Source organism: Podarcis pityusensis, assembly GCF_964106645.2.
Source record: "Podarcis pityusensis genome assembly, chromosome: 3".
Taxonomy (NCBI): Eukaryota; Metazoa; Chordata; class Lepidosauria; order Squamata; family Lacertidae; genus Podarcis; species Podarcis pityusensis.
Window position 1 is genome coordinate 79,524,611 of NC_138026.1, and position 16,063 is coordinate 79,540,673.

Genomic DNA, 16,063 nt, shown 5'->3' on the forward strand with positions numbered 1-16,063 from the left:
AGAAAATATGGACAAAATATACTGTGTCATTTAGCCAAATAATAGTATTCTGAACTGTGCAGAAATCATATATAATCATGGAAGAATATGTTATCACATCATGCTAGCAGCATAAAACGAAATGTATAAACCTGCTAGATTCTAGAACAGGAATGGGGAACTGGATCTGGTCAGTAGATCAGACTCTTATCTGCCTCACCCCGGCAGGCCAAGCTTTTCAGGTGGGTGCAGTCATCCACCTGCCGATCCCCCAATGTCACAATGACATCAAGTGATCTCCCAGCACCAAGGACTCTTCAGAAGCCCCTTTTAAAGCACTATGTTGCCCAGGACATTGCCCAGGGATTTACAGGCACCACCAATGAGCTGTTCCTGCAAATCCCCTTTTGGCTGAGCCAGGTTTTTTGACATCATATATTACATTATTATTAAAACAAAATTATATACTGTTTAACTACAATAGTCTCTAGGCAATGTACAGCTGATGTTGGGAAAGTGGGTATGGTTTGGCATGTCAGAGATGACACTGTGGGCCAAATGGGGAAGCCTGATGGGCCTAATTAGGCCCACAGGGTGGAGGCTTCCTACCTCTTGCCTGTTCTAGAAAACAGACGTTTGCTTACTGTGTGACCTTTTGCTCCCAGTGGAAAATGGAAGGCAGCCCTATTCCTTGGAATGGTTCCTCCTTCTGGATCCAGAATCCTCAACCACCAGGCCAACTGGCAAAGTGAGAAAGACCCTCTACCTGCTATGAAACACCCCACTATAGGATAAACATCAACTGTAAACAATGGGAGTCAAAAGGCATCAATTCTGTAATGCTCAGCAAAAGTGTAGAGACACCCATATAGTCACCCTACATATCTCTGAGATAGAGAACTGGGCGCAGGTCATCAAAATGAATTTCAATAGGAACAAATGTAAGGTTCTGCACTTAGGCAGCAAGAACCAGATGCACAAATATAGGATGGGGGACAGCTAGCTTACTAGCAGTACATGTGAAAAGGATCTAGGGGTCTTGGTGGACCACCAGCTTAACATGAGTCAACAGTGTGATGCAGCAGCAAAAAAAAGGCAAATGCTATTCTAGGTTGGATCAAGAGAAGTATAGTGTCTAGATCAAGGGAAGTAATAGTACCACTCTATTCTGCCTTGTTCAGACCAAACCTGGAATAATATGTCCAATTCTGAGTGCCAAAATTTAAGGATGTTGACAAGCTGTTACGTATGCAGAGGAGGGCAACTAGGATGATCAAGGGTCTAGAAGCCAAGCCTTATGAGGAGCGCTTGAAGGAGCTGGGTATGTTTAGCCTAGAAAAGAGGAGACTGAGAGGAGATGTGATAGCAATCTTCAAATATCTAAAGGGCTGTCACATGAAAGATGGAGCAAGTTTGTTTTCTCCTGCTCTGGAAGGTAGGACTTGAACCAATGGCTTCAAGTTACAAGAAAGGACATCCCAACTAAACATCAGGAAAAACTTTCTGACAGTAAGAGCTGTTTGACAGTGGAACGTTATCTCTTGGGAGGTTGTGAACACTCCTTCCTTGGAGATTTTTAAACAGAGGTTGGGTGGCAATCTGTTATGGATGCTTTAGCTGAGTTCCTACACTGCAGGGGGTTGGACCCTTAGAGTCCCTTCCAACTCTACAATTCTATGATTCTGTGCCCTTATAGACAGCTGACATAGAGAATGAGCTGCTACCACCTTCTCCAGGTGATTTCCCCACAGCCCAATATGAGTGGACAGTAGCCTCTTTCATCCAATAGGAAATGGTGAACGTGGTCACCTGGTTACCCAATGAACCCCCACTAAACATCACAAAGAGAGCTCGTACACATGGCTGTGCTCTGAAAGCAATGCTCCACTCACGGCTGTGGAGCTCGCAAATTGATACCATTCATGTGATGGGAGAGGGGATTGCTTGGTGCAGCTGGAGCTTTGGACACCATTGCCGGCCTTCTGCTGCATGAAGGTCAGCTGCCCTTCCACTGCTTTAAGAAAAGGTATGCTAAAGCACTAAGAAGGACCCATCACTGCTCCATGCCCCCACATGCCTTCCTGGCAGCTGCTCTGTAATCATTTCTGCAAGGGGGCACTGAAGCACCAAGTAAAGAAGCAGCCACCTTTCCACTTTCCAAAAGCTTTGTCCCCCCCCCCCCTCCTGCAGCCATTCCGCACCACGCATGAGTAAGGAGTGGGTGGGTGGTACCCCCCACACTACCTACAGCTAGTTGCTTCCTGCTGGCTAGGGCTTCTAGGTGGGTAGAAGGGAAACAGGGGAAAGGGGAGCAGCAGGGAAGTAGGGAATTGGAGTTTAGGAACCAAAAAAAGAGAGAGGCTGGAGGTAGGAAGAAGGGGTACAGAAAAGAAAGAAAGAAAGAAAGAAAGAAAGAAAGAAAGAAAGAAAGAAAGAACCCCCAATATTACTAGGTCCTTAAGGACACAGCCAATCAAAGCAACAGGCAGGACCAATCTGGTGAATTGGATGGCCCATTCCCCTGGGTGAGAAGGAAATAAGATTCTGGATCCTGCTTGCCACAGCAAGAAAGAGGGACCATCCCAAGGAACAGGACTGCCCTCCATGTACCAGTGAGAAAATTAACTTACTCCTTATTCCTTCAATGTCACGTGAAACCTACCAAAACCTTTCACAGGCTGTTTTTAAAAAGGCATACAAATAAAATGGAAACTAGAGCACAGACTACCAGATTCACATTCTTACAAAACATCCTACAAAACGGGAAGAGGGACGATGGTATATGACATTCTCCAAACACCAGTTGTGATGATGAACCTCTTCCTGGTACACTCATATCACTCAGGGTAAGTACTTGAAAGATGCACAGTCCTTATAACTAAGATTGTGTTATAAATTTAAAGGAAAAAATGTCTGATTATATGAAATAACTATATTCATTGTGATGCAAAACTCTTTGCTGTATTATGAACAGTAGGGGAGAAATGAGATCTGCCAATTAATGAGATTACAGATGTCATTGCTCTTGCCAATCTGTGAATAAGGATTCTTGTGATGCTCTGCCAAATAAGATCTACTACACTACAATATTTGGAAATGAATATTAGCATAGAAGGATGGGCAAACTCATAAAAGAATTTCATGGAAGTATCAGCACACCCAAACTAGAGTTCCAGATATTCAGATACTTCCTTCTGTGGGTTCAGAAATCCACCTAATCTTACCAGTGGCAGACTGTAGTGCCAACATGGATCAATAATATTGTTACCCCTTGCCAGAACTTAAGATTTGGAGCACGTCTAATATACATATAGTTACCTACTGGAAGCACTTCAACAAGAGCCTATGAAGTCAGTACCCCCTTGGTCTACAGATGCTGGTCACATCCACACCATATATTTAAAACATATGGGTTCCCCCAAAGAATCCTAGGAACTGTAGTTTGTTAAGAGAGCATGGAATTGTAGTCCTATGAGGGGTAGAATACAGTTCGCAGGATCCTTTGGAGAAAGTTAAGTGCTTTAAATGTATGGTGTGGATGTCACTCTTGTGTTACTCTCCTTTGGCTCAGTGATTCTACTCATCACTACCCCATTGGAGTGAAAGTTTGTTGAAGAAGACTGGGGCCCTTTAAATGAAGAGCCTCCTCTCAGTGAAGACAGAACCAGTTTCTGAAACAGAGCTCCAGTTCCTATATAACAGGCAACATCTAAGCTTAGCCCTCATGCATTGCTCAGCCTAAGTCCTGCATGGAATTGCCCTTATGTTGCTTCTTCTCTGCTGAGGTCAGTGCTTGCATGAAAATACTTCAGCGAGAATCTGGTCTATTGAGCCCCTTCTCTTCAGTTTCTGCCAACGCACAGGAGAACACTCTCAAAGTGGTGCACCAGTGTAGTTTGACACACCAGCCAGGCTTGCTCATATCTTGGGTCTAGGATCTAATAGCTGTTGGTGGGACCACTCTAATATTGGCACTTACTGGCATATGTTTGGGACTGTCATTTTGATTCTGTTTTCTGGGATCAAAGGTTGAGGAACATTACATCCATAATTAGTAAACAAGCAACTAAAGACCCAGTTACACCCTACTGTTCAATTCTTTAATTATATTCCTCCTACTCACAAGACTACCTATCTATAACCGAAGGCTGAAGGATGCATTGAATATTACACTAGACATGTGGAATAAAAAAACTATATATTGTTTTCTCGGAGAAGCTAACTCACGAACATAAGGCACCAAGGGTTCTGCTGCACTACAAGATTTTGAGGCTGTATGGGGGCCTTTTTTACTTATATGAACATTCACATGATGAATCACCTCATTCCAGCCAAGTACACAACATACATATTCATCTTCATTCACATAACAAGGACCAACCTTCCATATCAATTGCTTAAATAAATAACAGAATACAGATATTATAGATTGAAATTGGGCATTGGGTATTTTGCTGAACTTCAATCTACAGTGCACTTTTTTTCCTCGGCTAGTTACTTTTCTCAAAACAGTGTAACTTTATAATTACTTTGTGTTTGTCCCAATAGTCTTTTCAAAAACAACATTTTGATTACTTCTCTTTTTTTACCTTGAGATCACGGTACACAATCTTTCCAGAATGCAGATAGTCCAAAGCAGAAACAATTTCTGCACCATAGAAGCGTGTGCGATCCTCAGAGAACACCCGCTCTCTCGACAAATGGAAAAACAGCTGCAGGGTAAACAGCAGGGACAGGATTGCAATAATTACTGATTTAGTGGGGGAAATTAACAGAAACATAAAACACCTCTCATCACCATATTGTGATGATAGATAGTGTACTCTCAGTGGACACTCAGCACTCTTAGACAGCAGCTGGCTTATCTTTTCCAGGTTTCCAAGGGGAAAAAACGAGCTGTTAAATCAGCATTTTAATCAATATACCAATCTTGTTTAAGGCATTCTGCTTGCTACCCATTTAACCTTCAGTTACCAGAGGAAAAAAGTGCATCATCATCATTCTCTAATTTTTTTCTTCCCCTGTCCCCTCCCTCCATTTTTTATTTTTATTTTTTAGCAATGAAGTCATTGGGACTATTTACTATTCATACACACAACTGCAAGGTACTGCAGTACAAAGCTTTCCAAACTGTGTGTCATGACATGTTAGTGTGTTGGCTGCAGTGTGTAGGTGCGTCACACAAATTTAACCACCAGTTTGCTAGTAAAACTGAATTACTATGTCGCAAAATGATGCATGTCCAAAAAGTGTGTCAGCAACTTGAAAAGTTTGGAAAGCTCTGCTTATGGTATATTGCAGGCACAGTAAATTAATCCAGTTTATTTCTTAAGAATGGCTATAAAAGTTCCCAGGAACACTCAGAAACTATTTTCATCAGCCTAATCACGTGAAGTTAATATTTTCTTTCAGACAATGCAAATCCGGTATAGCATTGTATCTGCACCAACACCAGACCTAGTTTACAATACCTAGGGTTAGCAAAACCAACTTCACTATACTCTATTGTAGAGCACTGAAGGGAGTGATGGGTATGGAAGTAAGAGCCAGACACTGAAGACTGAAACTTGCAAGTTTCCTCCAGATGAAATTTCATGTTCTGAAGTTGATTCCTGTCTGCAAGTAGACTATTTCTAGTACAAACAACTAACAATCAATCTCCCTCACACAGAGACAAAATATTTACTTTAAGAGAAGCATCTACGCCTAAAGTGGTGGCAAAACTGTCTGACAAAATTGAGGAAAATCAAAAGTAAAGTATGAAAAGAAGCAAAGTGATGTTTAATTATTTCCAAACGCAATCTTCAGAAGCTCAATATTTTTTTAGACTTGGCCACTGAGATGCAAGAAAGAAAAGTTTGTAACAACTTTTTTTTTTTTTTTTTTGCCATTTAGCAATAATTCAAGACACTATTTATTTATGAAAAACTCTGGCATAAGGAGAAGTGCACTTGGCCAGGGAGGGCCCTGGATCCCCACTTTAAACTTCTAACAGGAGATATATAATGAACTAAGAGCACAAGAAGAGCCCTGCTGAATCACACCAAAGGTTCACCTAGCATTCTGTTCTTGTGGTGACCTATGAGAAGACAATAAACAGGACATTGAGCAGAAACATGATCTCCAGCAACTGACATTCAGAGGTATATTGCCTCTGATACTGGATATAAAACAGCCATCATGCCTAGCAGCCAAAACTAATGTTTTCGTGGTTTTAACAAAGGAATATATGGACAAAGAAAAAAATGAATATCTGTAATTCAAGGGATCAGAACAGCACCACAAACCACATTGTCTGACTTACCTCTCCTCCATTGACGTATTCCATCACAAAACACAAACGGTCCTTTGTCTGGAATGAGTATTTCAAAGACTTAAAGAAAAAACAAATACAAAATGCAGTTATGAATAGCTTTCATATCATTTGGTTGCATCTTTTTTATTTAATTAATGTGCAGCACAACTGGATACCTTTCTGCTAAGAAGTAAGCTACACTGTGATCAAAGACTTATTCCAACTAAGATGTTCAATGATGTCAGTGGAATGAACTTTCACAAGCACAATGGGACTTGCCGTTCCTCTCCTCCCCCACCCCAAAGTCTCCCCATGTACTCCAGAGTGTTGGAGGGCTCTCTGAAGCAAATTGTGGTAGGGACTGCAGCAGGGGACGGGAAATGCATGTCTGCTTATATGGTGGTGGGTATCAACCTCAATAAGCATAGGACTGGAGAAATAAGGTGCATAAAAGCATAATCTCTTTTGGCAAGAAAGAGTATTCAACTGAAAGCAAGTTCAATCAGTATGCAAACCAATTAAATCCTCAAGAGTTATACCACATGCTGACAAATACCTATATATGATGTGAGCAGTAATGACTGCAAATCCAAGAACTGGGAAAATATATATTTTTAATGGTCATAGAATTAATGAAAGATTCCAAACATTTGCATCTGAATATCAATATCTAACCAAGTCTGTATATTTATTCCTTTATTTTGATACATTTATATTCTGCTTTTCTTTTATTTCTATCAAAAGAGGCTACAATCAGGTTAAAAATAATAAAACAAACACATGTCCCATCTCACTCCACAAATCTATTAAAACAATCTTACAGTTAAAACTACCACCACAACAGGTTCAAAAGCAGCATTCATCCAATACAACATCCACTGAAACTCAAAAGATCTGTTGAAAACATATGGGTGTTTTCCTAAACACTCATCCTAAAACACCAGAAGTGACCGAGTGGGAAGAGTTCCACAAATTAGAAGCTACTACAGAAGAATGGTGGGGGTTTTTTTGTAACATGAAAATTTCTCAAGTACAAAGACAGTATTAATAGTTTTTGCACCACAGACTCCCTTACAGCTTAGGATAAGTTAGATGAATGAGTTGGGAGCAAAGGAAAAAAAGTAGCACAATTGATTACCCTTTGAAACATTTAAAGAATGGTGGGGGAAATGTAATTTGTAATTTGTACATTCTAAATCCTATCTCATAATTTATAGTTCTTGTGACTACTGCAACCCAAACATATATCAGGATGTAAAGGAGGGTCCCATTACTGCTTCGATTTCCTTTTTAAATAAACATGTCACAGTTTATGAAGTTGATAAGAGCTGATGTCCTCCATCTGTTTAGTCCAGCACCATCATGTGGACATTAACACTGGTAATTGGCAAATCTTCAAAACATAGCTGGTGATGCAAATACTTTAAGACCAAAAATGTCTTGGGTCCTGGCAATGGATGGGTTTACCAAAGGAACTGACATCAACATGGCAAATCATCAGGCTCCAGAGTACTTTCTGGCTGCATTTATCAGGGTTCTGTATATGTCCTGTTTACATAGATCTTTTAGAATACTGGCTGGCATTAACTGGTGGTTATTATTTGTTACTTAGAGAAAGACTTTCTTGATAGAATAGAGTCACTACCTATACAAGTCTGGAAATTCTTCAGAATGGAATTAATTTTTAAATGATATGAATATTTTAACAGTTTCTATATTTACCAATACTGAAGATAAACTTGTGAAATATTAGGTAGTGAAAACACCAGCTAGCACTGAAAAGAGGAATTCATCTGACACAAATATGAGAAACATCATCTTTGAAAAAACTCTTCTCTTATACTGTAAGTACAAGAGGCTCACAAACCTGGTGCACAGTAAAACAGAAAGATGGGTCTGAATTTATCACCTCCTTCTACCCCCTAAGAATCAAAACAAAAGTCAAATAGGAAGTTGGCAGAGAAGACAAGGTTCTGTTCTACAATATTTACTCGTTCCTCCCAGTGGTATGAAGACTGATTTCAAATCTGACTTAAGGTGAACTGCAACACAAATGTTGCTTTCACTGGCTCTGAAACAGCAAGTTTAAGAGATGAACCATGTTCCAATATCTCATGCAAAAGTCAAACATGACCCCAAAGAAGGGATTGAAACAGTACTATACTGATGACAGGAACCTGTAACTTTTCCCTCTCACATAGCTTTACACTTAAAATCATAATTTATACTCACCGTCAAAAAAGGATGTCTAGTGTTTTTCAGTACTCTGCTTTCTGTAAGTGTGTGAGCCACTTCATCCTAAAGGGTAAAAAAAATGTAACTGTAGTAATGAATATTTGAAACAAATATATTTGTACAACAACAATACTTAAGTGCCCACAGTATCTTTGCAAGGTAGGAGGATGGGGGGGGGGGACCAGAACGGGCAAAGGCCACACAACGTTTTTCCTATTAGAAGACACAACTGTGACAATAGGAATGCTTTTAAGTTTAGTTAAGTGCTAAGTATTTGTCCTCAATATCTATGCAACCTCTCTAACCCCTAAGGTACCCCCACCCAGATATGGAGTCCATCAGCCACCATCACTTCTTAAGCACAACAGCTTCTGCAAATCACTTAACTGTACCCACAATTTTAAGCTTTTCAGGGTGCTTCATATGCTAACTAATGGTTTGGTCACTCCTAAAAAACAAAAAAACATGGATGCAGCATCACGTGGGCAACCTGGACTGGTGAAAATTGCTGCAAACTATTAACAAATCATGATTCCTTCAACCACTTGTTAATTTGTTCTAAGTAATTCTACTGCTATGTCAGCAGGCAGACAACTTTCAAGATTTGTCTTATAGATAAGGTCTATACCAACAAGATTTGTAGCAGAGGAAGGAAAAAAAACTGAGTAAAAACTGAGTAAAGTCAGAAATCAAACACAACAAGAAAGTGAAAGAGGAATAGGAGGGAACTGGAAAACACCAGAAAAATAATGAATATTTGAAAGTAGAAGAACTTCGCTGAAAGGAAGATCAGTGAGAGCCGGGAGAAAACGATCGGATCTGTCAGGCAGGATAGAAAAAACTGAGGGGACTAATCCTGCCTCCCTGAGTTCTTTGCCTCCATCACACAAAGAGTGAGGTTACCCAACCCACTTGGGTCATCACCAACAGTCTCAAATTAAGCTATTTTCAGCACACAGGTATATTTATAAGTAATAGTGTATTAAATATAGAAGTGTACCTTTGCAATAATAACTTCCTTTTTCAAAATCTTCATAGCATAATATTTTCCACTTGCCTTCTCTCGAACCAGAATAACTTTGCCAAACGTGCCTTTGCCAAGTAGTTTTAAGTAATCAAAATCATTCATTGTCTGTATGGAGCACAAGACTAGGAATTAATAGGATTTACACCTTGCAGATGTTGTATTCATTAAAATGCTGCTGTCCTGCCATGAAACACCACAATTACCAAGAAAAAGGCACAAGTGTATAGACCACATGGATGAAGTTCCAAACAGAAAAAAACCTCTGTTGTAAGGTCACATTTTTAGCTCCCTTGTTTGTTTCAAGAACGACCAATATGTATGGACAGTTGTTTGCACCCGGGAGATGTGCCCATGTATAAAATGTCAGTGAACCTATATTCCATAAGTGACTATACATTACACATAAGAATAATTATTAGCTTTGACTGATTGTTGTTGATGCCAGTTTAAAAATGATTATGAACTGCAGAGGAGCCAAGGGACGCAGAAATACGACAGCTCACTAAGCTTTCTTTAACACCATAATGCTGCTGGCTCTGAAGCTCCACATGGGCAGATTTTCTGAATGTACATGGAGTGCTGATCATATACCATGCCAGTCACAGACTGCAGCATAATGCCAACAATCAGCTTGTTTATTTTGAGTACAGAGTTTGCAAATTGTTTGTTTTATCTGTTATAAGAGAACAAAAATAAAATTTCAGCAATCTAAACAAGGCCTTAGAAAATCAAAACATCAGTACACAAACCTTGTCTGCTATAAGAAGTTTCACAACAGAAAGAGGGATTTTATTATGGAATAATCTCATTGAAGAAAAAGCTTCAAAAAAAGGAAGGGGGACAGCTTTGGCAACTAAGGATTGATTAAAATATGTTTCCTTGTTGGTGGTCAGGTGGGAAAGAGAACAGTGTTACTGAATCTTTAATATTTGTAATGAAGAGGGAATTTCAGCAAGTTGTAGCTTGTCATGAGCTCAAATCACCTTTTCTACAAAACCAAATTGTAGGAGCCTGTCCTTTTTTGCACCTGACCATCTTGGGTGGAACTTGGGACATTTTAGTTATAGGTTGGGCATAAATGATAGCTTTCCAAATATCTGAAAGTTAACTATTGTTTGGAACCTTAGTAACTGGAATGCCAGGTGTAACAAACTCTTTTGATCTGCTATAGTGCAACAGTGCCACCTAGAGTGTCAGGAATTTTGTATGCCCACAAAGAACCCTAAACAGACAGCTATTCACTATTTTGTTTCCGAATACATATCCTCAAGTTTAATCGACTTTTTTTGTTTAAAGAGAAATATCTGACTAGAACACACATTAAGAATGCATAGCAGTTAAAGCTACCCCTTGTATTCTATGGATGCTTCATAAGGTTTTGTTAAGTTCTGTCCCTGTGGGCTTTTGGAAAGTAAATCCAAAGTTCATCTCTTTGTTTATTTTTCCTGCAGCTAAAGAGCTCTCATCAGTAGGGCTCAGAAATTTTCCAAGCAGATGAACAGCCTAGGGCAAGGGAACTCAAGATGGTGCCCTACAGAAGTTATTGGACTGCAACTTCTATCATCATTTATCACTACCATGTAATTGATTTATCAATAACATGGGTCTCACTAAGCTATACTCAGGGTGAAAGGTAAAGGTAAAGGTACCCCTGACCATTAGGTCCAGTCGCGGACAACTCTGGGGTTGCACGCTCATCTTGCGCTATAGGCTGAGGGAGCCGGCATACAGCTTCCGGGTCATGTGGCCAGCATGACTAAGCCGCTTCTGGTGAACCAGAGCAGCACACGGAAACGCCGTTTACCTTCCCGCCGGAGCGGTACCTATTTATCTACTTGCAATTTGACGTGCTTTTGAACTGCTAGGTGGGCAGGAGCTGGGACCGAACAACAGGAGCTCACCCTGTTGCGGGGATTTGAACTACCGACTTTCCGATTGGCAAGCCCTAGGCTCAGTGGTTTAGACCACAGTGCCACCCGCGTCCATACTCAGGGTAGACCCACTGAAATCAATGGACTTAAGTTAGTAATAATGCCCACTGAAATACAGCACCCTGTCTACATGGCTCCATTGTACCAAAATTATAATGCAGATGCAAACACAATAGAACCAACAGCTGTTGGTGGACTCACACATGGTTCAGGGGTGGCTTGTCTCTTTGCTCCAATGCCACAAGCATGGCAGAACCACCTGATCTCCTATGCACTATTTGATGCCACAATAGGCAAAAGAATTGGGGGGGGGGGGATTCTTGATACTTAAAAATGCGTTTGAAAGGAAAAGCTTTGAAGCAAAATCAGATTAATGATGATAAAACAATTTTTTATTTAACTTAAATAAATACTTTGTTTCCTGTACAGATTTATTCCTCGGAACAGAGCACTTGTCTTTCTTTGTTTCATAATCTGATTATGTTCTTCACATAAGAGTACCATCTGCTACAAAAAATCACTGGTCTTAGACATAGAAATATGTGACAAAGCTAATGTATAACATTAACTATGTACAACAATCAATGATATTGAGATATTGAGATATTAAAATGGATGGGAGAATGGATGTTCAATCCTGGTATCCAACAAAATATAGGCACATTTAAGGGGGTATGCTCAATGTAGGAGAGGATGAGTCAGTGCAAACAGGAACTGAACAGGAAAAGCTAACAGTCTTGCAGAATTGTGGGGTTTTGAGGGGATATTTATCAACACCTTTTGCAAGTGCCATAGGAGGTACTGGTGGGCATACCACACTGGAAACCCCTAAATATACTATGATATAGTATTAACAACTAAAATCTTTTTTTTAAATATAATGATATTTATTAAAAGTTTAAAAATTACAGAAAAAAGAAAAAAGACAACAATAAAAAAGAAAAAAAAACATAGAAAAGCAATACAACAATACAACAAAAAGAGAACTAAAACACACATCCAATATTCCATATCTTTACCTTTCCTTTACTTGTTTCATCGACCTCCTCACACCTCCCTTTTTTTGTATTCTAGTTCGATTCACTATTTCAGCAATTCTTTCCATCTTTCTTAATTTTTTTTCTATAATTTATCTTAACGGTCTAACCTTAAATTTTTTCATTTTAACCCGTTATCAATCAGCTTTTACTTAATTCTTTGTTGCATTTCTACTAAAACAATATAGCTTCGTTCCAGCATCCTTCTAACACTCATTAATTTTACAATGTTTCTGTAAGTATACTTTGAATTTTTTCCAATCTTCTTCCACCGACTCTTCTCCCTGGTCTCAGATTCTGCCAGTCATTTCCGCCAGTTCCATGTAGTCCATCAGCTTCATCTGCCATTCTTCCCTGGTGGGTAGATCTTGTGTCTTCCAATGCTTTGCTATAAGTATTCTTGCTGCTGGTTGTAGCAACATAAAGAAAGTTCTATCCTTCTTTGGCACCAATTGGCCGACCATGCCCAGGAGAAAGGCCTCTGGTTTCTTCAGGAAGGTATATTTAAATACCTTTTTCATTTCAAAATAAAAAAAATCCTTCCAGTAGCACCTTTAAGACCAACTAAGTTAGTTCTTGGTATGAGCTTTCGTGTGCAAGCACACTTCTTCAGATACACTGAAACAGAAGTTGCCAGATCCTTCTATATAGTGAGAAGGTGGGGAGGGGTATTACTCAGAAGGGTGGTGGGAATGGGAGATTGGCAGATAGCTGAGATGAGCCTGCTGACGACTCTTAACGACTGTAATAGATCTTACAGGAAAAGGCAAGGGGTGAGAAGGTGAGAAATGGCTTAGTCATGTATAATGGGATAAGAATCCAATGTCTTTGTTCAAACCAGGTCTCTCCATGGTTTTAAGTTTGGTAATGAGTTGCAATTCAGCAGCTTCTCTTTCCAGTCTATTTCTGAAATTCCTTTGTAGTAAAACAGCTACTTTGAGATCTTGTATAGAATGTCCTGGGAGATTGAAGTGTTCTCCTACTGGTTTCTCTGTTTTGTGATTCTTGATGTCAGATTTATGTCCATTTATTCTTTGGCGTAAGGTTTGGCCTGTTTGTCCAATATAGAGAGCTGAAGGACACTGTTGGCATTTGATGCCATACACAATGTTAGATGATGAGCAATTGAATAGTCCCGAGATGGTATGTGTGATGTTGTTGGGGCCAGTAATGGTGTTGTCCGGGTGTATGTGGCAGCAAAGTTGGCATCTGGGTTTATTGCAGTAAACAAGCAATATTATTCTTTAATATAATACAGACCTGAATTAACTCTGAATAATTCCTCATCTTGACAGATACAATCAGTCCCTTCCTTACTATCATTTAGGAAGGCACTAAAATGTTTTTATTCATTACTGATTTTAGTAAAGGTGCCTAAGAGGCAGAAGCCTCTATTTTTATTAAGATAACTGGCTGATAGAAATGAATTAAAATATTTGAAAGGTTCCACCACTGCTATTATTACTAGCATATAGTTTGAGTTTTAATATGGTTTTAAATTGTTTTTACATAGTATAAGCTGAATGGGAAGGTATTTTGAATGGTGACATAAATTCATATGATTTTAAAAATTTCTTTGTTGTCTGCTATTAATACCTGCTGAATATTAAGACAACCTACATGAAAGGTTTTGTGTTAGTAACACCTGAAACAGTATTTATTGGTCTTAAAAGAAGTATATTTGACACTGATTACATTCTGGCTTCTGAAAATTGTTTTCCATCTGCAGTTTGTATTGTTTGGCAAGTTTTCAGCTAGCTGTCACATTTCAACATCTGTAACAAAACATTTCATATCAGCTCTAAATTTAATATTGCACTTGTGGTATGATACAATTTACGAACACCCCATAGTCAAGACCCTACAGTTACCGCAAAGTCCAAAATATGCCAAGTGTAATCTATGGAAATGATCCACAAATGTTACAGTGCTGCACTGATGAGACTGTCCTTAGCACAGGCAGCTGTGCCCAAGATAGCTCAGGGATGCATGGCCATGTGACCATGGCCAAACAGCTAAGAGCTCTCAACTAGCCAGGAAACCATGGGCTTGTGGCCTTTTGTGGGGAAACACTGCAACTGATTACAGCAGTCTTGGAGGCTGCTTGGTCACTGGGTCGGAAGGTAAGGGTCAATCCACTGAAATGGCAATCCTTTTCAGAATCAATACAATATATTTTAACAGTACAGTTCTCTGTTTGAAGAAGTAATAATTTACGCAAAGATAGCGTATTTTTAGTTGCCAGGCATACAGATCTTTAAATTTATTTTAACAGTTACAATAACAAGAATGACAATATCATGAACAAAGCATCATTTGTCATTGTGTCTGATATGGAATGGCAATTTAGAAGGAGTTAAGCACAATGCTGCCATTAGAATTTCTGGAATTTGAGCTTTCCAAATTTATTATAATGAAATTCACAAAATTACTGGAGAACTGAGCTCACCATAAATTACAAGCTGAAATATGCCAATGCAGTAAGATCACACTTTTAAAATGTAGGAAGGAATCTCCAATTACCTTCCTTTTATGGTGGGTTGTGGAAGCATCCATCTCCTCCTCTCCTATATTATCAATCTGTGAGGTTGGACTACAGTTCATTCTTTCTTCTTCCTGCCTCTGAAGCCTGTCTGCTACTGCTTGGATGGCTTCTGTCCATTCTTCCCTATCAAAAATAAGTCAGTTTTATTAATAAATACATTTCATAAATATACAACTAAAAGGGACATGAGGGAATACATACATAAACCACGTAAAATATAGAAAAAATGGAGGGCAATCAAATCACCTACTGCATTTGCCTTTCCTGTATACATTGCACCCTGTGCTCAAGTATTTCCTTTTGTGCTGACTTTCCACAGGCAGATTTCCCATGATCAGAAAGCTGTGCCCATGAGAGAGCTACATGCTTAACAGCAGATGTAAGGAATCAACTGGACCAAATACCACATATTCAAAGATCTACAGCAAAAGACTATTTCATAAGAATTGAATGGTATTGCAAATGTCTGTGTATCCTGTCCAATCTTTTAAGCTATGTTGGAGATTTGTACTCAGATTTGCTCTTTACCCAAAAGCTTTTCTGAATTTTAAAAAACCAGACCTGCAATATCCTGATACTATATAGTTTATATAAAAATTATTAGTATTGATTAAATTTCTATACTGCCCCTCACCTGAAGATCACAGTGTGGTTTAAAATATAAAATCACAGAAACACATACCATAACAACAAAAACAATAATCCACCCAAAAACATCTTTATTCCCTCCTCCTAAAGATACCCCTGCTCAGTAGCTGGTAGAGAGGGGTGGGATCAATGCTTCCTCCCCACTCTGGGCATAGAGCATTGGATAAGTTGTCATAGGCACACGTCAGACCCTTCCACAGCACTCCTGCTGAGGAAATCACTGGCTGATACTGTAAGGTAGTAGCATACTACAAAAAACATAGGTTTTTCATGTTTTGTCAAGCTGGGTCAGCTATTTCCTAGTGAATACTACTGAAGCGAATCACCCCGTTTCATGCTTGGACAGGCAACTATATTCACTTAACC

The 16,063-nt window shown here is 39.2% G+C and overlaps 1 protein-coding gene and 1 long non-coding RNA gene across 10 annotated transcripts in view; one reads left to right on the plus strand and one right to left on the minus strand.

Moving 5' to 3' along the window:
- Window positions 1–16,063, minus strand: part of AKT3 (AKT serine/threonine kinase 3) — a 109,185-nt gene that overhangs the window by 25,128 nt on the left and 67,994 nt on the right. For all 6 annotated transcript variants that reach the window (XR_013983605.1, XR_013983606.1, XM_080997750.1 and 3 more), the window contains exons 5-9: window positions 15,028–15,172; window positions 9,510–9,641; window positions 8,507–8,572; window positions 6,284–6,352; window positions 4,569–4,691 (exon numbers count right to left, since the gene is read on the minus strand). Coding sequence is in view for 4 of the 6 variants with exons in the window: in XM_080997750.1 (XP_080853876.1) it covers window positions 4,569–4,691; window positions 6,284–6,352; window positions 8,507–8,572; window positions 9,510–9,641; window positions 15,028–15,172 (535 nt within the window). In the remaining 2 variants the exon portion in view is untranslated. The remainder of the gene's footprint in view (window positions 1–4,568; window positions 4,692–6,283; window positions 6,353–8,506; window positions 8,573–9,509; window positions 9,642–15,027; window positions 15,173–16,063) is intronic.
- LOC308472704 lies at window positions 1,706–15,512 on the plus strand. Of its 4 annotated transcripts, none has more exons than XR_013983646.1 (6): window positions 1,706–2,005; window positions 2,657–2,825; window positions 8,028–8,118; window positions 9,093–9,468; window positions 10,988–11,116; window positions 15,369–15,512. It is a non-coding gene; the product is annotated as an uncharacterized lncRNA (long non-coding RNA). The 4 variants fall into 4 exon arrangements; XR_013983647.1 differs by having other exon boundaries at window positions 9,096–9,468; XR_013983648.1 differs by lacking the exon at window positions 9,093–9,468.